Below are 15,386 nucleotides of genomic sequence, written 5' to 3' on the forward strand. Positions count from 1 at the left end.
TTACTTTGGTCATGTCTTGGTCTAATAACTGAAAGATGGCAGCTCTACTTTATTTCTACACTGAAGTGCATTCGTGAAGAATAATGTTCACATTTTTGAATTTTTTGTTTATGATGGTACAGCAGAAATGAAAACTTTTTTATTTTTATTTTTTAAATCTTGGGATGGTATCAGCTTCAGTCTCATCGCTTTCTCCCTTCACTGTGAACATCTGTGGTTTGTTTCATGCCATGTTTCAGTGCCTCTTCTTGGAGGTATAAATTCACATAGGTTCTGGCAGAAGCTGCAGATGGGACATTGACTTGAGTGTCTTTGGTGGACTAAGACACCTGGCTGAGGTGCTGCAAGACCCTAGGCAATGTGTTTCTAAAGCCCAAGGTTTCCAAGTACTTGCTTGAGATTTCTGGGCTGATTTACCTGTTAAGATCTAAAATTTACCCTTTCTTCTTTCAGGGAGACCAAGCATAAGAAGCTGTCCAGTGCTTTCCTTGGTAGCTCTTGATTGGCCTAACTTTGGTCTCAGCTTTGTTATTCCTGATCAGGAGGAGGCACCTCCTGGGGATGCTTTTGCACCACCTGCTAGTGCTGGGCTTGTTCCTCGCCACTGAATCTGGGCCTTGGGTGAGATTGATTTCGACAGTTAACCTTGTCTTATGGACACCTCCTGGTCCTGTCCTTTACTCCATGCTTACGGGGTGCTGTGTACAAGAAACCAGAGTTCCTTGAGGACTAACTTATTCAAAGGCTTTAAAGGAATATGCCTCATATAGATCGGCAGCCTCTGGAGAGTTTGCATCCACTGTCAGTGAATAGGTTTCTGTGTGTATGGTGGTATTGGGAATTGAACTCAGGACTGTGGGCATAGTAGGCAAGAGCTCCGGCATTGACTTCGTCCTAGGGCTTCCTACTGAAAGGAAAGATGACTGGCCTTGTCTTCAGCCCGTCCCTTGTGAGCAATTTGAAGCTCAGAGCAGTGAACCTTAGAGTTTTTGTACAGTATTCTAAATATCAGCTTTTTTACTCCAGATAAGTTGAAATGATTTTGAGAAGTAGGAAGAATGTACTTTTTAATCCATTCAATATTTATGGAAATCTCACTAGAGCTATGAATGACAGTTTTGTGTCAACATAGTTTTTGGCTGTGATTTGGAAAAGATTGATGTGGAAACCCCAACACTAATTATCATGAATTAAATGCTTCATGAAGAGACAAAAGGACCATTGGGAAATACAGGTGTCTGTTTTAGAATGAAATTACTGTATAGCAGAACGATTGTAAAACACAAGGGAAAATATGAAATGTATCCTCTGCTTCCAAGATGATGTTAACATTGTAAAAATCAGAATTAAGTCGCATAAAGCTGTCTCTGCCTTTTGAAAATCCAGATGATTCCAGGCCAAGAGAAAAAAAAATTGGCAAAAAAATAGAAATTTTTTTAAAAAATAGGTCTAAAAAAAAAAAAAAAGTTCAGAGCAAGTCAAGTGCCTACAAAGTAGCTACCGCGGCTGCTGGGATGAATCGGGAGTCATGAGTAAGTGCTGACTTTCCTTGGATGGCTCAGTTTGCCTAAGTGAGCATAAATTCAGGTGACCGGGCATTTGCTTGGCAGCTGCTGGCACTACAGGCTGATGCCAGAGAAGACAGAATAGTTGGCACAGGGTTTCTAACTTCATTATTGTACCAAGCACCAGAAGAAATGGCTGTGTTCCTCTGCAGTAGGAAGGTGTCGTCTCTTCTCTCCCTCAGGTCCCACGTGTGCACACATCACGTGTCCTCCAGATACTTGTTAAATGTGCTCTGCCTCCCAACGTGGTGCCCAAGCTGATTTGCTTGCGCTACTGTGAAGAAAACAAGGTGAATTTCGAACCCTTGTGGAATCAATATTGTAGCTTTTTGCAGCTTCTGGAGTAGACAGCTAATAATTTGAAATGCCATGCAAGCCTCGAAAGCAGTGGGTGGCAAACCCATGGTGCTAAATTTCAGGGGAATGCAGCCACACCCATCATTTGCATATTGTTTTTGACATGGCTGCTTTCCAGTGACCATGGGCAGGATTGAAAGGTTGCACTGGTGGCCTATCTGGCTTGAAATCTTACAATATTTACTATATTGCCCTTTATAGAAAAACTTTGGGAGCCCCTGACATAAAGCTTTGGAAGTACCTTCTTAGTAGATGTCACTGTGCAGGGAGCTAGAAGGCTGGCCTGGCCATCCGAATATTGTACTCTCTGCACTCCGATAGCTGGTCTTTATCTCTAGTCTAGGAACTGCTGGGAGAATACAAGGCCCAGGTTTAATCCCCAGAACCATCAAAAACAAAAACAAACAGAAAAAGCATGAAAAATCACTGGGGTTAGGAGAAACTTTCTTGAAAAATAGGAGCTTTTTCCTGTGGAAGAATCATTTTAAGAAGGCCAAGCAGTTGCTCCCTGTAAGTCCTTCTAGCTTCAGCATTCTTTGCTTATGTGGTCGGTGTCTTTGAATATTTGAAAGGCCATCATGTGGAAGAAGCATTAGATTGTGCGCTGGGTGAATCTCATTAAGGTTAGTGGACTCTGGTTGCTGTGAGAACAAATCTCAGCTCCAGACAGAATGTGCTTGTTAGGAGCCGCCCATTCCTACCCTGGGCTTAGTGGTAAAGCTCAGATTTGGATCACATGCTAATTTGTTGGGGGTCTCTAGGTGCATCCTGGATGATTTTCTGAAAACACTGTCCTGGTCAAAGCAGAACACTGCCGAGGGGAGGAACTTTTCTGGTGGGCAGAGATGGTGGGGAAAGGCTGCCCTAGGGCCTGTGTCCCTTTTGGCCGCTGCAGTTAACAGTGCAGCAAGCTGGGTGCTGCTTCTTACCAGACTTAAAGCTTTGTGAACAAACTCTCTTCAGCTGCTGCTACCATCTTTGCTTTCTGCCTGGGTTCCAGGAAAGAGGAAAGACCTGGCCAGGGCTGTATCCCATGTAGAAGTGAAAACAGGTTTTCTATACTGCTGTCTGCCAGAGTTCAGGTTGGGAGATGGCTTTGAGGAGCAGGTCTGAGTGAGCTTATAGGATCCCTGTGCAACTCTGCTATGCTGTCGCAGCACAAAAACACCAGAGACAGTGCATAAATGATGTATGGGACTATGTTTCAATAAAACTTTATTAAAAGAAACAAGCAGCGGGCCAGGTTTGGCCCTTGGGCTATAGCTTGCTGACTCTTAAGAGAGACTTTGAAAACATCAGCTCTAGTTCCCTGATGTTTTAGACAAATGTGAAATGACATGCCCAAAGTCACCTCAGGGTTGAGCCAGAATTATATTTTTATAATAATATGTTTATAATCTTAATATAATTTAATATAAGTATATTTTTATAATTTATGTATTTTTATAATTTTGTAATTATATTTTTAGAATTGTATTTTTATAATTTTGAGCAGCCATATATGTTTTAGTTTAGTTTCTATTTGGTGATTCTCAGCTGCCTCAGCTGTATGGTCAGATTATAGCATTTAGTTTTTAAGAGAAAGCCTATAAATGAAGCTGACACCTGCCTCAGGTGTTCTGTGATTAGCAGTCATGAGCGTCTAAGGATGCTGTTTTATGCAAGGCTCCCTTCACTGTAATCTATAATCTGGACCTCTGCACAGTAGAGCAAAATGTACGCTGCATAGGTTCCTGCAGCGAAGTAATGCCCTGGAGTCGTGAAAAAGAAATGGGCTCCTGCAGCTGCGTCACAGGATTTGATCACTTCAGCTGAGAGTGCCAGGAGATTTGAGACAGATGTTTTCAGACATGCCGCATGCCTAAAACATTTCCAGGGGTCGGGCTGCAAATAGTGACTTAATAAGTGGAGAAACAAGGAAAGTATGCAAGCTGAGGACACAAGAGTTTATTCACCGCTAGGTGCGTAGCCAACCTTTTTGCATTACATCTGCCTGTCAGGGTTGGCTCTTTAATCTGTCGTGCCCTCCGTGTTGCTCTTTGTCTGCCCGTGAATAAAGTGCAGCATTGTGGTTAGTAATCCCACTCCAGTGACTCGACTTCAAATGTGGTTTTGGAGTGCATCCCAGAGTTCTGTTTGCTGAGCTTCCCACTCCTGTTTCAGAGACGCCACTGGATACAGAGCAGCGCGCGCTGAAGACTTCCCTCTTCCTTAGACCTGTCGGGTTGTGGGCTCTGTCTTTCCCCTTCGTGTTCCTTTCTTTTCTTTTCATTTTTTTTTTTCTTGAAGCCTTTCAGGACAAGTTCATGGATACTAAGCTGATGTGTTTGTTGTTCTTTTTCTCCCTGCCTCCGCTCCTAGTGAGTAACCACACTGGCCGCATCAAGGTGGTCTTTACTCCGAGCATCTGTAAAGTGACCTGCACCAAGGGCAGCTGTCAGAACAGCTGCAAGAAGGGGAACACCACCACTCTCATTAGTGAGAATGGTCATGCTGCTGACACCCTGACAGCCACGAACTTCCGAGTGGGTGAGTTCCTCCACGGTCCCTAACTGTCCTTGCGGACTAGAGCTCTGTGAGATTGCAGCTCTTAGGCACCTTTCCATTCACACTGCTGTCTGCTTGAATGGGTCTCTGTCTATCAGTATAAATATGCTGTCTCAAGACATCCTTGAAATGCCTTTCAGAGTAACTTAAAGCCTCACTTTTAGTTTCTTAGAGAAATGGCAACTAGAATATTTCCCCTTGCTGCTTAGAATTTCCCCAGCCATGGAGGGGGTTATATATAGGGCAGGAGGGACTAAGTTTTAGATGGAGATTCTCCTGCCTGTACTGTACCGTCAACTTCTGATCTGATCAGCTCACATTGATATATAACACTTGCATTAGATTTAACTCATGTTACACAGTTTGGAAGGCTGTGATGAAATTTAAAACTTTGCTTTATAAATAACCAGAATCTTTAAAAGCCATCTCTAGGACTTGTCGAAAACTATCCTTTGGTTGTAGAGAGGAATACAGTCTTGCGTCTTTGGCCATGTTTCCGTTCTGTGTCCTGAGGCTGAATTATAAATTGATATGGAAGATGAGTTCAGGGGAAGATAGTGGGTTACTGGACGCACTCAAGACCTTTAAATGTGCACAAGTAGTTCTGACTGCAAAAGGTTTTTCTGCTTCTTTTTCAACTTTTTGTTTCTTTTTTTGCTCTTTTGTCAACAGAGAAAGTATTATGGTCTACTGAAAGCTGTTACAGTGCTATGCTGTCATGCAGTACAGTATTTTGTCACAGGAAAAAATGTCTTTTACTATTTTTTTGCCCAATTATGGTTTGCCATGCGTACTCTGGTGCTCACAGACACCCACGTTACTTTATGAGTTACTCACAAGAATAACCTAAATGTCAGACAGATAATAACACTGGCTAGATCTGGTCTTTTTATGGGATATTGCTGTTTAGTCTTGGGAGTGTGTGTCTGGGGGGAGTGTACGAAAGAGCACGTCTATTTCAAACTGATTTCCATCAAGACAAACTAAAAGGGGAGCTTGAAGTCTTATTAGCTCTATGGTTATTTTATTGTGCCTCACAATCCGTATGAGGTCAAAGCAATATTTTTAATTTCTGTAGTTGGGGGGAAAAACCCCCATGTGCTCATAGATGCAACTTAAAATAGGATTGTAACTTTCCTGGCTATCATAGGCACACTTTGGGCATATTTTAAGAAGAATTTTAGTGCTTTGGTGCCAAATGGCACATTATGCATAGCAGGGCAGGGAGCCGAGTCTAATGGGAAGTGTGTTGAACTGAGGATCAGGAACTGGTCTCGGGTCCCAGTCCTGCTCCTAACTAGCTAGTAATCCATAGGCCCTGCCAGGTAATGTTTCTGGGCCTTGACTTTTCTCATCCATAAAATAAATGAGCTTATCTAGAGACCTTTGAAGTTCAGTCCACTTCTAAAATTGTATGATTATTTTTTTCAGCAATAAGTAATATTTTTTTTGGCTTTTTTTTTGAGGGCTGTAGACAAGAAGGGGAAAAAAAGGGGACACTGCTCAATAGATTATTCCAGACATCGTGGTTTTTTCTGCTGCTCTTTTCTTGGTTGCCTGCCTCAGTACTGCTTCCCTCCTCCGTCATCAGCAGGAATGTCATTGCTCCTGTTTACATGTATGGTAAATCTTCACAGTAGCAATGATAAAGGAATCAAATGGGTGGTAATTTTTTGGCTTACAGTGTATTCATTTTGAAACTAAATATTTGAAGGCTTTGAGAAACAGGAAATCTGCTTGTTAAAACACGCTACACACTTTCCTTTCTGGCCTTTAACCAGATGTTTAGGAACAAAATACACAGAGCTTATTCAAAATACAAAGTAGAGGGAGCAACGTTATTCACAGAAGTATTTCAAAATCAGAACCCAACCCTCCACAAAAGAACTGGAAGAGTAATTTTTAAGAAGCTGAGACATTTAAAAAATTAAACTGGTTTATAGTCTGTAGTTGTACACTGGAAATCATGGGAAATAATTCATTTATGTCCTAAGCTATTTATTTCCCTCTCCTATTTACATTTTAGTTCAAATGTTAGATAACTTGAAGGACAGATTATATAATTTTCTTTATTGAAGAATGATTTTTTAGAAATATAGATTGTGAATCTTTAAAAGTATGAAAATGATGAGTGCATTTGCATGCACAGGTCTTCTTTTGAATTTTAGTATCATTATGTGCTCAATAGTTTTCTAATTTATTTTCTCTAATATTTATGGTATATTAAATCTTTTGAAAAATAAGATGCATATGGAAAATAGTGTGGTATGAAGGAAATTCAGATTGCTGTGACTTGCCAGCAGATGTCTTGGGCTGTGTTATTAAAGAGTTCTACAGGGTGGGGGCTGACAGAATGTGTGTGATAAGCAGAGAGCTCACATCAGACTTCAGTGGCCCTGCTGTCTGTGGCAGCCACTGCCTCTGTCACACAGTATCTATCAGTCAAGACAGGAAGCACAAGGCTGGGGGCACAGCGCTGCCACAGCATGATGGCTGTGTTGAGTTCTATAATGTATGGACTCTGAGGAGTCAAAATAATATAAGAAAACCCACATGCATTTCATAATTGAAGCAAGTTAATGATCTATTTAGATTATCAGAACATCAGAGATCATTTAGAGTTTGTTTTGAAGGAGTAACAGTAAGGAAATTTAGGCACAGAGGGTGAGTAAGTGGGTCAGGTTATACAGCGAGTCACTTAGCTAAGATGAGACCCTCGGTCTCCTTTTGTCATCTGTGCACGTGACCCCATGGGCTCTGCCATGCATGGGGGTTGTGAGGGCCTCGTAGGGCCTAGTCTTCTGGAGAGGCTGGTTGGTATGAGAGGGAAAGAGAGAGGATACAGACAGTGACACCGACTCCTTGTGGGTTCAAGTCCTGACTTCGTTATGGCCCTTAGCATGCTTGACTCTGTGCCTTCTCTGGGTCCACGTCACCTCATCCACCCCATGGAGGTGGAAGTAGACTCACAGAGTGCTCTTCTGTGGCAGGCACGTGGACCACAAGCCTGCATCTTCGTGAGGTTTCCCTGCTGCTGTTCTGCTCTGTGGCGGCTGGAAGTCTGGCTGTTCAGATAGGAGAACCGGAAGGTGCTCCTTCCTGGGCAGTAAGCCGAGGAGTCACTGTTGCTGAGCTCAGTGGGAGAAAATAGTAGGCAGAACTTCCACTTGACGAGGCTCTCTGAACAAGGCCCCAGCGAAGTTGTCAGCTAAGGGAATTACTCTTCTAGAGTAAGTTGATTTTTATGAATGGTGATATTGATATGGTGTAAAGAGTATTTATATTGAGTAGAACTGCCTATTTAACAGATTTCTAATAATGATGATTTTTTTTCCAGAAGTCTGCACTCTGACTTCCTGTTTCCTCAAACCCTGGCCCTTAAAAAATAGAAAGCCCTGATGGGTGAGCCAGTAGACTCACCACTGTTGTTTTAATGGATTCTTAACATCTCCTATGGAGGATAATGAAATGACCTTCTGGGAGTTTTGTTTGTGAAATCTAAATTCCCTTTAACAAAATGTAAAAATTCCTGTTGTCACAACTAGAAAAGTTCAGGACAATAACCATGTCACTTGATGTAAGTTTGGTAGAGACACTGGGAAGCAGTCATGACTGCTAAAGTAACACACTTGGTTTATAAGAAGCTGCTTTCTCTGAGGGACTCTCATTCCCTGAGCACCAATTAAATAATTATAGACATAGATTTGATAGTGTACAAGCTATGTTTTCATGTGTTATTTCCTTTGATGAGAGAGGTCAATGGTAGTGCCTATAATTTGTAAAAACGACACTTGAGGCTTTCAGGACTTGATTAGAGGTGACAGTAAGCTTTTCTATTTATTTATTTATTTGTTTGTTTATTTGTTTATTTTGGCTAGCTCAGCCCTCCCTGAGGGCTGCACTGGCACAGCATGTGGTTCGCGGGGTCCAACTGCAGTTCCCTGCAGCTGCCAAAGCTTGCCTAAGCAGGCGCTTTAGACCGCTGATCTATCTCACTGGTCCTGGCTTTTCTTATTTTAGTGTCGTAGCACTTTGAGCTGTTACCACCTATGAGCAGATACTCATATTAAGCGATTGTGTATAAAACATGGTACTGTGGTTTTCATAATAAACAAATCCTAAGACTGCCTTTTACAAGCATGTGCTTTGAGGAGGTGATAAAGTGTGTCCATAAATAACCCTAAATCATGGTAAAAAGCACCTGGCAGGAGCCCAGTGGGGACCTGCTGGAGAGGAAAGAGATGGCGGGCAGCGCTTCTGTTTCCTTGGTCGAACATGCTGTTGTCGTGCCCAGCCCCTCAGCTTGTTCCATCCCAAGTAAATGTGAACTGCCCAATTGCTGACCAATGATGAGGCAATGGAACTGGAAACATGGAAAGTCCCAACGTAAAGATGGACGGAGCACAGAAGAGGAGGGAGGCAAATATATGCGAGGAAGAACTTGCCTGGTAGAACTGGACTGAGAGTCAGAGAACGTGGATGGTCTTTGGGAAGTGGGAGTGGTTTCACTTGATGATAGATGGCGAGTTGGGGGCATACACTAGGCACGCTGCATGGCACCATGCATTTCTGGCCTAGAAGTTTGGGTCTTACTCTTGCAGGACCTGCTAATGAAATCCCCTGAGAAGGAGATGTAGATAGCAGTCATTTTGAGAGAGACAAATATTCTCTTGTGTTTTTAGGTGGGAAAGTAGTGTTTTTGGAGGCTAAGTATGCGCATGAATGGTTACCTTCCACTTCCTTCAGCTGTTCTGAGGTTTGCCTGATGCGCGGTGCTGGAAATCTCCCCATCTGTCTCCCAAAACCAGCTTCCTGCCGTGGCTGAGCTCAGCTCTAGGTTGTCCTTCTATGAGGCTCTGAACAGCTCGAGGTGGGGGAGACTTTAGCTGTTTTTCTGGTGACTTTGTTCGAACCCTGAGTCATTTCTGAATCTTTGCCAACGTCATTGCTTGGGCCTCTGATGGTTATATAGCATGGATAGCTGTGAAAATGTCGATGGGTCACAAATTAGCTGGTGGCTATGTTTTCCCCTAAGTGCATTTTATAGATCTATTTTATATTTCTACATAATAATTCAGTATAAATGCCAAAGAAAGTGGTTGCCTTTCATTTGGGCAATTTAGAATGCCTAAAACCCTGCCAAAGAAACTATTCCCAAATCTATTCAGTCTTATCAAGTTGTTTTACTTTTCTAATACTGAATAAATGTCATAATACTTTAATTTTATTTAAACTATAGAACACTGCTAAAGGGCTGATGTTAAGACGATTCATTCAGCTAACACAGTTATAGAGCACCTATCTTATCTGATTTAGACATTAGAGTAATGAGAATGAACAAAATAGATGTCTTTGAGGCTGGGGAGATAGCTTGGTGGTCTAAGTGCCTGCCTAGCAAGCACAAAGACCCAAGTTCGATCCCTGGTGCCTCATTCCATGACAGCTCTGGAACCTTGGGCTTGTTGTGTCAGCCACTGAAACCGGGTATGGTGGTGCATGCCTGTAATTCCAGTGCTAGGGAGGCTGAGACAGGACTCAGTCTGAGTCTGAGCTGTTTAGTAAGACCTTGTAGCAAATCAATCAGTAATGAAAAAAAAAATTTTTTTAAATAGAAGTCTTTGTCTTCTTACAATATTAAAAAAGTAGGACGTATGAAATAGATGAACTTTATGGACATTTTGCTGAGTGAAATGAGCCAGTCATAACAAGGTGAACGCTGTGCGAGTTTATTTCTGTGAGGTACCTAGTGAAATTTATGGAGATAGAAAGCAGAACGGTGGGTTTCAGGGATGAGAGAGGGGACAGACGAGGGGTTGTTTATAATGGAAGTGCAGGCTCAGTTTTGCAAGATGAGAAAGTTGGGCACATGGGCTGCCCAGCAGTGTAGTGCCCTACATCCTGATGAGCTGCATGCTTACGGGTGGTTAAGACGGTCAGCTTTATTGGGTTAAATGTATTTCATCATAATGAGAAATAAACACTAGACATACATAGTGTATGCAGGTGCTATATCAAATACATTGCGTCAAAAATACAGTGTGAGAAACATGCATGAAATCATGTCCAGTAGTGATAAATGCTACAGAGGGAGATAATGTGGGGAGAAGGGTTCAGAAATGGGGGGTGTGTGGGGCGAGGAAACCTGGTTTGCTACTTTGACAGCCCAAGGAGGCCTTTCTGGTGAGAAGACATTGGAGCAGAGAGCACTGGGTGGCGCCAGGAGGGAGCTCGGTGGGAGAGCATCAGGGATACCAGCATCACAGGACTGCTTTTTCCTGTCTACACTGTGGAGTCCCAAAGGCTGGCATTCGCAGCATTCATCTAGACTTTCCCAGGGCTACGATTCATCCACTAGTGTTGTATCAGGGAATTTAATTAATAATATATCTAGATAAGAGCGTTGTTCTGGAGGATAGAGGCCAGTCTCATCCTCTGGGTGGAAAACAGTGGTTCCGGAATTACTGCAGAAGAAGTTTTGGTGATTTAGAATACAAAGTGAAAGGTTTTCAGTATTTAAAAAATGATCAAAAGTCTGTCACCTCTTTCTGCAACATTCTTGTATCAGGACGGAGGATGTGATTTTGGTGTGGAGCTTGCTTTTCATCAGATATGTTTCAAGGGGTAGTTGCAATGAGGAAAGCCAGGTTGAGCCTAAGAACTGAATCGCTGAGAGCATGTGGACTTATTATTTGGTGAAGGAGGAAAATGCCTGTGGTGAGGGGATGGGGGACATCTGAGTGTAGCACGAGAGGATATGTTGGCAGCTGGGACACTTGTTCAAAGAGTGAACTTAGGTGAGAGGGCTTAGCAGTTTGCTAGGCCTGTGAGAGAGGCACATGTGATAGATTGTTTCTCTGAGGCGGGCCTGGCCTGTCTGATAGGTGGATGGGCTCCTTCAGGGGTTGTGCTGGCCTGCCCAAGTATAAATAGCCTTTCTGATTTCCTTGGAGTCTGCAACACAGTATCCAAAGTGTGTATTCTTTCCTAGCCTATCAAGCATGGAAGTAAGGAATGCTTTTTGTGGAAGTCCAGACTGCCTTGTGTAGCATCCAGGCCTTTCAGGATTCTGCCGCTGCTGACTCCCTGCCTTTACTTTGACTGTTCCCCTTCCTCCATTCCTATAATTCTCTACTTTTGCCACACTGAGCTTTGGAGGTGCCAGAGGCACCTGGGTGCTCATTCCTATATCCACAATGCTTCCTCCCCTGTAGCTACCATTCCCCACCCAGCCGGCCTGGGCTGTCAGCCACTTCGTTTTTAGGACCAAAGCCAAGTAATGATCATGCTGCTAACCTTCTTTCCTCCACTGGACTCGAAGTGCTTGGGGACAAGGACCTATCTTTTGTGTCAGTGCCCTGATCCAGCACAATCCTCACTTTGGGGATACTTGATGCAATTTTAGTTGACAGTAAATTGTGTGAGCTGGTGCCTAACTCATGGCATGTAGAGGCCTCTCCTCATCCAGATTGTTCATTCTCAAGTAAGTAAAATAATGGAAGAGAGAGAACCATGAGGTCTCCTTAGAGTTCCAGGCACAGGAAAGGATATTTCACTGGCAGCCAGATGCATGACAAAGGGCTGGCTGTAGCGCTTTACACAGTCATGGGTACTTTGTCCTCTGGGAAAAGCACAGTTAGATATCTATACCCTTAGTACAGCTTAGGTGTAGTGTGGACCAGCCCCGGGACCCATGTTGGCAATTTCACCTCTTAGTGAAGTTCTCAGCTTCTGTGCTAGTAAAGCGAACGGGATAAGCACTAACCTTCCTTGAAACACTGTCTTGAGGCTTCCCAGAGGGAGCAGGCTGACAGCACAGAGGGGCTTCTTGCATTGCTTTGATGGCCTTTATCCTTCTCTGAACATGATAAATCCTCCTGATTCACAAGGTCTGTCTCCTGGACTGTGCAGGCTTGGTGCACGGTGTGTTGCTCATGGCTGTGGGAGGGTGGGTGGGGTCTGCACCGTGTGTCCCCCAGAGATTACAGCACCTGCAGGTAGCAGCCCCAAGAACATGACAGCATCAGGAGAGGCAGATGGATGTTGCTGCCATTCCTTCACTTTGATCCTGTCATAGAAATACACAGAAAAGGCTCTTTGCTTTTCAGCTTGCCCTGGGCAGGTGCTACTTTGCTTAGAATACTGTCCAGAGTCCTAATCACATGGCCAAGGTGACAGTGTAGTGAGCACCATGTCTTCTTTGCTGTGCATTAGATGCTCTTCCTAAGACGTTCACTTGCTTACACAGGAATCTCTTGTGCTTGGCCGGAGTTGCTGGCAAGGGGGACAGTGTTTAACAGTATAATGTATTTTGGAACCCAAGCCTGTGGCCAGAAGGAGAAGTAATCAGCCTGAAGAGATGGGGACATCTCTAGTGACATTTGGTTGTGCCTTATGCTTTTTACTCTGCTGTCAGTCCACTAATGTTCCCATGGGCTCTTTGGTTAGAGTAACTCAAGGAATCTGAATATAAAGCAGGTACTGTAATCGCATTCCTGAGATTCACTATATACCTACAGCGTTTATTGGCATAGGAATTGGGCTGAATTTTGCATCTCTTAGATCAAATATTTGTAACAGCTTTTAATTATTAAGGTAAAGATAGATTTTTTTTTTCCAAGTGGAGAAGAAATAATGAATTTGTGGATTGTTGGAAAAACCTGCTGGAACTGACATCACAGCTGATGTGAACATGTTTTTGAAGGCAGCCACACAATTGTCTTCCTGCAAACCAGTCCAGGAAAATAAAATAACTACCAAATGGAGAGGCGTAGCGTTAGTGAGGCAGCTTGAGATGCGTTCTCCAAGTTATATCACACATAAGGAGAGTAGAAGAGCCAGATTCCCTTCCGCCTGCCAATTTAGTGTGCTGTTGTCCTTGATGCGCTTACTGAAACTTGATTTTCTATTATGGTTGAAGGGTGCAGGTTTAGGAAACAATGCGCTGCTCAACCTCATTATCTGGAACTCAGACTTTTGCAATAATTACTAAAAAATTGGCCCAGCAGCAGCATTGGCCTCTTGCAGGACTGTGGGAGTGGAGGACGACAGACAACAACTTTGTGCTGCGAGGAGAGACTTTTCACTCTAGACGAACTTCATGATGCCCATCAGATTCCATAAGAATTTGTTCTGGATTACGAGGACTTTTCTGAGTTTTCCTAGTACAAACACTCATCCTAAGTTTGATGACATTTTCCCTGGAAGAGGTAAAAGGGAAATGAAAGAGGATTGCTGCCTTTTTGTTGGCAAATCAGGAAATGTACGGGAACATTCTTAGCTAAAATCTTATTTAGCAAGATTAAAATATGTCGCTTTTTGCCACTGCATTGTCCCTTTCTGAAGAAACAGTGATTTATGAGCCCTCGGGATCTTCTGGTGGTATTAATAACATCTTGAGCCAGCTGTTTTATTGGGTGTACACAGAGGGTAATTAGAAACATCTGAGAATCCCATAATGTGCCCAGAAAACCATGACATTGTGTGGAAAAGAAAAAAAATAAAATAACATTCAAGTTAAAGTTGTATACTTAGTAAGTAGATAAATTTATATGAAACAAAATTTACTTTGTATTATATACCATTTGCCAGAAAGAAGCAAAACTCTTCAGGCTGAAAATATCCTTTTATTAAAATACACTCACTGCAAAACTTATAACCTTATTTGGTAAAAGACTTGTGGCTCTGCTGTTCATGTGGTAATTATCATTTTCCTCCTGTCAAGCTCCATCATATTGTAGACTGTTTTCTGCCAGAAGAAGCATTTCTGTTACCTGGCAGTTACTTGAAGATTTTGGAATTCTGAGGGATCTCATTTGAGGAAATTAACTCTTAAAAACATGCCACACCAGGGACTAATCGTGTCCAACTCGCTTCATAGTTGATCCTAGAATTCGACTTGGATGCCGGGCTGCGGCCTCTGTTCTAGCGGGTTGTTGGGAATTTGATCTGCTGTGATGGTGGCTTGCTGGAAGTATTTGGGCATTCAGCAGCAACAGCAGCTAAGTTAAGGTCTGATTTAAATCAGGCCCCGCTCTCCCTTCAAGACAGAATCTAGACAAGAAAACCTAACAAATGGCCCCTTTCATCTAATTCACAATAACAAGCCCTTCTGATGAGTCAGTGTTGAGTCAGGCTGACATAGCCCAGGTGGACTTGGCCAGGGTTCAAGTTGGAGGCTTCCAGCATCTTTTCAACCTGTCTTGATTTGTGTGTCTTCCCAGGCTATGCTCTTGTGGTCTTTTTTGACCGTTTAAAAGGGATTTTTTTTATAGATCAAGAAGAGAAAGTTGTAGCCAATCATGCGGTTTGACTGACGTTATCAGAGACTTCAGCAAGTGAAGTGATCTTACCTGTTTAGAAATGTTCTCAGAGTAGAAACTCTAGCCTCAAAATCCTGTGTTTTTCAGTCTATGCAGCAGGGGCTCCCAGCTGTTGTTATGTCACAGAATGGCATTACATAAAAGGTATAGGTGGCCAACTTTTGCCCTACATCCCTTTGGTCATCATTTCTGGGCATCCTTTGGATACATGTAATTTGGAAACAAACATTACAGCAGCTGTTCCACGGAGTCCTACCAGAAAGCCTGTAGTCCTGGTGCTCCTCACCCTTCAGTGTCCATAGCAATCAGTGGGGGACTTGTTAAATTTCAGATTCTGATTCAGTGGGGCGGGGTGCGGGTCTACCTTTGTGGGGTCTTTCTGTTACTCTGAAATGGCCAGTTCGAACCTGTAGTGCAAATGTGATGAAACTCGTCCACATAGTAATGGTTCAGAGTCCAGGGAGTTTCTGTGCTCCCCTTCAGAGGAGAAATATTTGCCAACCCCAAGACACATTTTTTTTTTTTTTTCGGAACTGGGGATTGAACTCAGGCCCTTGCGCTTGCCAGGGAAGCGTTTATTCCACTGAACCATCTCCCC

General features: G+C 43.0%; 1 protein-coding gene across 4 annotated transcripts in view; it reads left to right on the plus strand.

Moving 5' to 3' along the window:
* Nucleotides 1–4,072: 4,072 nt before the first annotated feature.
* The window catches only part of Ltbp1 (latent transforming growth factor beta binding protein 1), a 239,592-nt gene continuing 228,278 nt past the window's right edge, over nt 4,073–15,386 (plus strand). For 2 of the 4 annotated variants that reach the window (XM_004627602.2, XM_023711174.1), the window contains exon 1: nt 4,073–4,451. In XM_004627602.2, coding sequence (XP_004627659.1) covers nt 4,229–4,451 — 223 coding nt within the window. In that variant the 5' untranslated portion in view covers nt 4,073–4,228. The remainder of the gene's footprint in view (nt 4,452–15,386) is intronic. The other 2 variants (XM_023711172.1, XM_023711173.1) reach the window with 1 other exon arrangement.

The sequence above is a fragment of the Octodon degus genome, unplaced genomic scaffold (assembly GCF_000260255.1).
Source record: "Octodon degus isolate 3935 unplaced genomic scaffold, OctDeg1.0 scaffold00020, whole genome shotgun sequence".
Taxonomy (NCBI): Eukaryota; Metazoa; Chordata; class Mammalia; order Rodentia; family Octodontidae; genus Octodon; species Octodon degus.